The 7,884-nt window shown below is 37.7% G+C and overlaps 1 protein-coding gene across 1 annotated transcript; it reads left to right on the top strand.

Annotated features, from left to right (window-relative positions):
* Window positions 1–2,794: 2,794 nt before the first annotated feature.
* On the top strand, window positions 2,795–7,630 carry LOC115927715. The gene is made up of 2 exons (XM_030993919.1): window positions 2,795–2,846; window positions 6,207–7,630. Exons 1-2 carry the CDS (start codon window positions 2,795–2,797, stop codon window positions 7,628–7,630), a joined length of 1,476 nt encoding a protein of 491 aa, XP_030849779.1.
* Window positions 7,631–7,884: the final 254 nt, after the last annotated feature.

Below are 7,884 nucleotides of genomic sequence, written 5' to 3'. Positions count from 1 at the left end.
CATTTATGACTTAAGGGCGTATGTCCCCTAGTAGATAAGCATAGTAGCATACACATGCTTTAGCAGTCACGCAAAACACACATATTATTCAAGTAAATCTGAGAATGTATACTATTATCTAGATCTATTATTTTTAAATTATTTTTTAAATAATTCCATAAATTGGGGTAAAAACAAAAATATTCCAACTTTATGAGCGACAGTGTATATGGAACAACTCAGTCGAGATAGTGAAGGAGTTAATCATTGAATTTATAGTATTCTTGTCATTGAAACCTGTTGTTTAGAAAATATGCATAATTCTTTAACTGTTGGTTAATTCATACACCAGTGAAATGTTCGGTATTCTTGTTGTATTTTCATACAGGTTCTTTTCTTCAATGTTTATCATTTTGACAGGAGGAAAAAGGATAATGAAACATCGTGCCAATGATCTGTTGTTCAAATTAGTTCCTGTCTTGTACAAACGATTAAATGTTTTAGATGTTAGACTAACTTCACTTGCGTTTACTGCCGTATTGATTAAACCTACAAATCATTCTACATCACATTTACTTTCAATAATATTGTTACTAAAAGTTGTCATATTGGGGCATATATATGTAGGAATTCTTTATAAAAATTCAACCTCCAATTATTTCCGAAAACAATATATATATAGATATTTTTCAAAGAATGATTTTACAATAAAAGTAGACACTTATATAATATAACAAGGCATACACAGTCCTGTTTTTTCGTATTTTATTTGCACATTGTGGTATGGAAATTAAAATAAAATGCTATTTGATTAATATTGTAAACACGGTCTACTTACTGTACTTTGAACATGGAACATGTTTCATTTCTTTACTTGCCAATACTAAGATATATGTAATAATATTAAAGATATCAAGGGGATACTTACCTTCATATTCATGCTGCTTGTTAACACTCAGAGCTCTGAAAAGAAAGACCAATATTAATGATAACATTTTAGCACTGAGTATTCAGGTGGATTTTTGCATTCACTATACCCAACCTTTCGTAAATAAGGAGCCGTTAATCCTAGGAGATAAGGAGCTGTAATCAGAATATTTGGTCGGAGAGGTTTAAATAGTTTATAATAATCCGGGGTAAAAGTTTGCGCCGATGGTTTTAAAATTTCTATTGACCCCGTCATGACAATTTGGTCTCTTTGACAATTACTTTCTGGCCCAATCTGGCCATTTTGGTCACGTTTAGTCAGGGTCAGGCTTATTTTCATATCGTCAGTAAAGGAGCTTTGGTAGACCTGTTCTTTTTTTAAATGTGCCCTGATGGTACAAAAAAGAGGTCAATTCACCTCCATCAGCATAGGCAAACTGAGCTGCAGTTGAGACACCCGACTCGACCAAAATGACTTTCCAACATTACTTCATCTGGTCTTTGATTTGTCTGTCGTCTTAGCTAAGATGAAGTAATTATTGCTAAGGTAATTTTCTGAAACTAGACATGTTCTCAGACATTTTTGTAGACCTAAGACAGATGTTTGTTTTTTGTTTGAATTAAATACAAGCCCTGGTTTCAAAACATTCAATCCATTTACTCTGCCTGCAATTCTTTTCTTTCGATGTTGACCTAAGTATTTTATTCAATTAGATTAATTGTTCTGATGTTGCTGATATCAGCACATATTTTCATACGGTATTTCGACGTCAAAACTTACCTGTCAGTTGATTATAACTGAACTAAAAATAAGGTCTGAAAGTGGACAACATGCGAGTCTTTTTTTTTCTTGGGGGGGGGTCAATTTGATTACTTTTCTACCATCAGGGAACATATTTCCATAGCATAGGTTTATCAAATATTACGTTACGAGTCGTTATCCCTCTGTCAGCTTTCAAGGCCATTGGAAAATTCATCCCAGGTATGAAGGAATATATCAAATGGTTCCTCGCTACAACTTCGTTGTTTTCTTCGAATATTGGAAGACTTGTAATCCTTCATCTTTAAACGTTTATTTATATATTCATTAATCTTTAAACATTTATTTACGGTGTCATCAGACGGACATAGTGAAACAAATATGTAATTAAGTAGACATGGTCATTAGAAGGAAATGTTTGTGTCCTGTTAACGATTGAACAAAACAAATACTACTTTCTACGTACGTTTGCAGGTAGAGGAAACCTAAAGGGCTCCCCAAAAACAAAGTTTAATCATTAGTTAATAGTTTATTTAGTTATATTGTTTTGAATAAGGGTTAGGGTTAGGGTTAGGGTTAGGATTTATACACCAGGTTTGATGATGTCCAATCTACAATGTAGGGTTATATATAGATGTTCTGTTTATACAATAAGTTGGTATATATTTTTGTTTTATGGGGGAGGGAGGCGGAACCAAATATAAAGACCAACTTTTTCATATTGGTGTGGTTTTGGGGTTGTTGACCCGAGTAATCAGAAATGTTTTAATGTACATCTGGAAATGGACGATGTAATTTCTTCAAATTCTTACAAATCTTATTCTATCCATGTTTATTTCTCCTTCTTTTTCGTAAGGAGGATTCACTCATACACCTTTTAGTACAAATCTGGATTGTATTCATGATGGGCGTTGATAAAGACATTGCAATTCTCGTTTATACACTTTTGATCTACGCTGGAAGAAACATTTTACTGAAGAAATATTATTCCCTAAGTTCTTGCCTATCACATTAATGAGATCTTGGTCAAGTATAATCAAAAGGCCTTTTAGCGATTATGAATGAATATCTAACCTCTCTCTAGAAGTAGAAACTTCACCAGCTGCTGCTGATGCATCTTGAGGAGCAATGTCGACTGAAGTGGATGCCACCGGTCTCGGAGATTCGGTTATTCCTGATTGTAAGAGTGGGAAATTGTGTTAACTTCGTAAAAATATGTATTCATTATGTTCATGTTATTGCTCGTATAATTTTTGTTCATTACAAATGTAATTACACACATAATAATATATCAGTGATTCACATTGAGTGTTGTCACCAGCTCAACCAATCGTATAGTATTTTGTTATTCGCCTTAACGAGATGAGTTTAATTTTTGAAATTTTATATTGATTAATGTAACCCAAATCCGCACATTTCAGTGTCAATCCGCACATCAATTCCGAAAATTCTATGAAACGACATTTTGGCTATCAATCATTTTAGCGCGGAGGATTTCCGATGACGTCATATTTATCTACGCTTGGTTACAGATTGTCAGAAACTTTTCTTCCCTCACCCTCAAATATACATAGGATTTGATGTGTATTTGTGTTATTATGTTGCCTTAAAATTACCATACGGAGCCTAGCCACACTATCTAGTACACGGCGTCTCATCGAGTCCTAGATCCTGCCAAAGAATTGCGGTCTGATAGTCCCTGACTTTGGTTTAAAAATTGCTGCATATTTCTTTACCAGACTACGGTAAGTGAGAACAGTATAATAACTTTATAACTAGAGGCATATAAAAATATTCTAAGTTCGATAAGGGTCTAAATCTTAACAAAGAGAGAGTTAGATTATACGTGTGACGTGCCAGTACTACTACTACTACTACTACTACTACTTCTAGGTAGACATCATTATCATCAAGCTAGGCCTAGGCCTATACGGTAGTGTAAGGTATCATGTATAGCCTATACTATACTATAGGTCTCCCGGTCATATCAATCACTTGGTACATTAGTTTATAAAACAGTACGTGCATGCGTGGATGTCAGACAATCCTAGTTTACAAATTGTTTGTCTGACCAAAATGAATCCAAGCAGTGTTTAAATTAATTGATGCTGGTAGCAGTTACTAGAATGTAGAGACACTGTCACTTGTACAGGTAAAAGTTCCAAGACTAGATGACCCGTTTGTTAAAAAAAGACATATACCTACATGTAGATAGGCGCCTGCCTGGGAGATGACTTTAACAAGACATATTGAATTAGATCCAACGACTTGAGTAACGTAGGCCTGTATCTTTGTAGATAAACGTTTATACTTACGTTGCCAGGTCCAATTAGTCACAGGTTAGTTTAGAAAGTTAGTTAGACTCGGGATTTATCAGTTTGCTCTTTACCTGTAATCTATATACATGTAACTTAGCCTTATACTCTAAAAAAAGATACCCAATATTGGGTAAAATGTTACACTTTACGAGGGTAAAAAGGGAACATGCATGTTTGTTGGGTAAAATTTGACACAGGGGTGGTTGGGTAAATATTTACCCATTAAATGTTTAATATTTTACCAAACTGATGTGCAATATATTTGAATTAATTATGTGGAATTTCATGTCCATATTGAGAAGATTTACATACATTCATGCAAATAAATGCTGCGGAAAGAAACAAGTGCATGATCGTAGTCTATTTCGACCAAAGACGTCCATCTTCTGTTGATCTTGAACACGATTACGTAGTCGATGAACACTGCATGCAGCTGATTCGGAACGACCGACCACGCGCGCTTCAATCATAGTTTGTAACATCAGTTGTGTCATAATACCAACGTTTAGGTGTCAAAACTTGTGTTTACCCAACGCGTGGTTAAAATATTAATCTGCATCGTTACTTTCTTACCCTGGAAATGCGCTCAGTCGAATTTTGATATGACACTTTGGCAAGTGTAATTAAATTTCAGAGGGACTTCGTGTTTAGCACAAGGTTGGGTAATACTTTACCCAACTTGTTTAAACAGCGATTTTGCACAGCAAAATTTTGCACTCTATTTTTAGAGTGTAGGACGATTGAAAACAAACGTGTTACTCGTTCTTAATTAGCTTCTAGACTATATTTCGTTCCTGTTTTCACGAAGTGACGGTAGTGAGGAAAATCCGCACGCAAATTGTATGCGATTTTGATTCACTACCGTCACTTCGTGAAAATAGGGACGATTTGTACAGATAGCTAGTCGATGGTCATACTCATAGTCTAGACATACTCTAAGTGTTAGAAACTGGACTTGTTAATTCTCATCAAATCACTGTTTAACTGGAATAGAAGTACAGAGTTTGTTAAAGACTCGATAAAGAAGATCTATAAAGACTGTTTATAGATCTAGAGCTCGACCATGGCCTCTATTAAACGTAAACTAGATCTCAGTCTACTTAGAGTCTCTTCTAACATACATAAATATGTTTGTTTGGATAGATCTCAAACACTATAAATGAATTCCATCACGATATTCTCATCATTAAACACGACATCGTCATGTCGTGTAGCCTAGGTGTGAACGGTTTGTTGTGGTTGCCATCTAGCATGTCGTTTCACCATGTTGTTTTGTTGCATGGCGTGTTTGGAAGGGAGAAAGAGTGGTAGTTTTCAGAGTTAAAAATGTTGTTATATTGCCAATTCTGGGTCATTTTGCTTCGTTCGAACTTCAATTTTGGTCCTCATTTAAATTATGAGTGACTTTTGGACATGGAAACATCTCAAAGGTATAATTGAGTTCTGTTGCAGAGGGCGCTACACAAAATTATTTTGTTGTGAGATAATGAAAAACTGAGTGTCAAATTTGAAAGAACATACAGTTTAAATGACATAATCATCTTTGTTTGATCAAAATCGGCTTGGAGACAGCTGAAATATCCATAAATATAACGATTTCTAATACTTGTGTACCTCTACAATTATTATATAATTTGAACCAACAGTTGAAAGCCGTTGGAAAAACAAAATAGCGCCTTTTAAGTTGCCTATGTTGGCTTTTTTGTTGGCTTTTTCGTGTTGGTTTATTTGGTTATATTACGCACAACCAGCCGGCCCATGTATTGTTATAATTAATTAATTAATTAATTAACGGTCACTGTAATTTTTTGAAAGTGGAGCTGTTATGATCGTATTGGCTAAATTTGACACATTTGGGGGTCTAAAATTACCTTCATATCAATTTTAGAACCTAAAAGGACACTAGAAATGGCTTGGATAAGAATAAGAGCAATAACCATGTAATGCTAAATATATTACTCATTGCGGATATAGTATCGAAAATAATATCGCTAGTGATATTCGTTTGTCTCGCAATGTGGTCAATAAGGAATCTAAAAGTTCACGACGTTTCGTGTGCAACTGCAACACTTCATCTGGTGATAATAACTACTGTATGCAAGGGTCTTTTATACTCTACGGGAGGACCGGCGGAGCGGTCCATAATTCGATCGATAATTATGAGAAATTGACCGACTTATTGGAGTCTGGTCCGTATCGTGTATTAAAAAAAGATCCCACAGATCGCTTGGCTCGCAAGCTTACCAACACCTTGCTGAACCTAAAGAAAGACAATGTGATGGATGAACCGACCTATCGTAGACTGAAACCCACACAAAAGCAACCTCCTAGAATATACGGGTTACCCAAGATACACAAACCCACAGTACCATTACGACCTATAGTGTCATGCATAGGCTCCTTTGCCTATAACCTCTCAAAGTACCTAGCTGAAATTCTTTCTCCGCTCACCGGTTTGACTGAATATACGATTCCCATTTCGAGTGGTTTTGCAGAGCTCATAGCAGAGCAAACCATCGGTACTCAAGAACGCATGGTTTCGTTTGACGTAGTTTCACTCTTCACCAATGTACCGATTGAGGGCGCATGCAATGCTACATTGCAACGCTTACAATCAGACAGCAATTTGTCTACCCGTACCGCACTCTCACCGGAACAACTCACTCAACTCCTCGAGTTTGTTCTACGATCCACATATTTTCTGTATAAAGGTTCATACTATGAACAGACAGAAGGGGCAGCAATGGGCAGTCCAGTCTCGGCTGTCGTGGCCAACCTATACATGGAGAGTTTCGAAGAAGAAGCGCTGGACACATGTCCCCTCTCTTGCATGCTTCGTGTTTGGAAGAGATACGTAGATGACACCTTCATCATAGTTCCCATCTCTGAAACAGATAAGCTGCTTAAACACATGAATAGCCTTGAACCAACCATCCAGTTCACATCAGAGATAGAGTGTGAAGGGAAGATAGCATTTTTAGACACTCTAGTTCATAGACACGACAACCATAGGCTCTCCACCTCAGTCTATAGGAAGCCTACCCACACAGACCAGTACATAGCGTTTGACTCTCACCATCCCATATCGGTGAAGAGAGGTCTAGTGAAATGTCTATTTGACAGAGCTTCACGCATTGTGACAAGTCCACAACAGCCATGCAAAGAACGGACCCGTGTTCGCAGTGCCCTGAGTCTCAACGGTTACCCACGCCGTTTTATACACAATACCAAGAATAGATCGTCGGAACCCAGGGATCAGAAGGTATACAAGACTTTTACAGTCTTGCCGTACATTGATGGGGTCTCCAAACAACTCAAGCGCCGCCTAGAGAGCCATGGCATTCGAACGGTTTTCAGATCAGATACCACCCTACGTCAACAACTTACACGCCCCAAGGATTCAATTCCTCCACATAGACGGGACGGCATTGTGTACAACATCCCTTGTAAAGGATGTGATAGATCCTACATCGGTGAAATTGCCCGTCCGATAAAAGAAAGAATCACTGAGCATAAGAGGGACGTCAGACTCCGTCGAACTGACAACTCAGCCGTAGCCGAACATGCTTGGATAACCAGCATCAACCAGACTGGGACGGGGTTCAGTGCCTTTCCCAGGAACGGCATTGGTATACACGGAGGGTGAAAGAAGCTATCAATATCCGTCTCAATCCTAATAATTTCAACAAAGACAACGGGATCGATATCCCCGAATTTTGGATGCGGACGATACGCCGCCATGACACTCGCCGTCCTGCCAGCCAACACCGGTCGATTCCATTCAGCAGACAGTCCGAGCCAGCGGCCCGTTGATTGGTTGAGTACCGTATGCGTCGGCCAATAGGCCTGGTGCATTAGCCGAACCAGCGGCCGAATCCAGCGGTCTGGTGATTGGTCGAT

The sequence above is a fragment of the Strongylocentrotus purpuratus genome, unplaced genomic scaffold (assembly GCF_000002235.5).
Source record: "Strongylocentrotus purpuratus isolate Spur 01 unplaced genomic scaffold, Spur_5.0 spur5_scaffold_20, whole genome shotgun sequence".
Classification (NCBI taxonomy): Eukaryota; Metazoa; Echinodermata; class Echinoidea; order Camarodonta; family Strongylocentrotidae; genus Strongylocentrotus; species Strongylocentrotus purpuratus.
Note: the sequence above shows the minus strand (reverse complement) of the source record. Positions and strands in the feature narration are given on the sequence as shown.

Excerpts from the sequence above, each read along its gene's own strand:
- LOC115927715 (XM_030993919.1), top strand. The coding sequence starts at position 2,795 with ATGTCGACTGAAGTGGATGCCACCGGTCTCGGAGATTCGGTTATTCCT. Across the intron at positions 2,847-6,206 it reads AGATTCGGTTATTCCTGATT|ATCGCTTGGCTCGCAAGCTT; the intron begins GTAAGAGTGGGA and ends AAGATCCCACAG.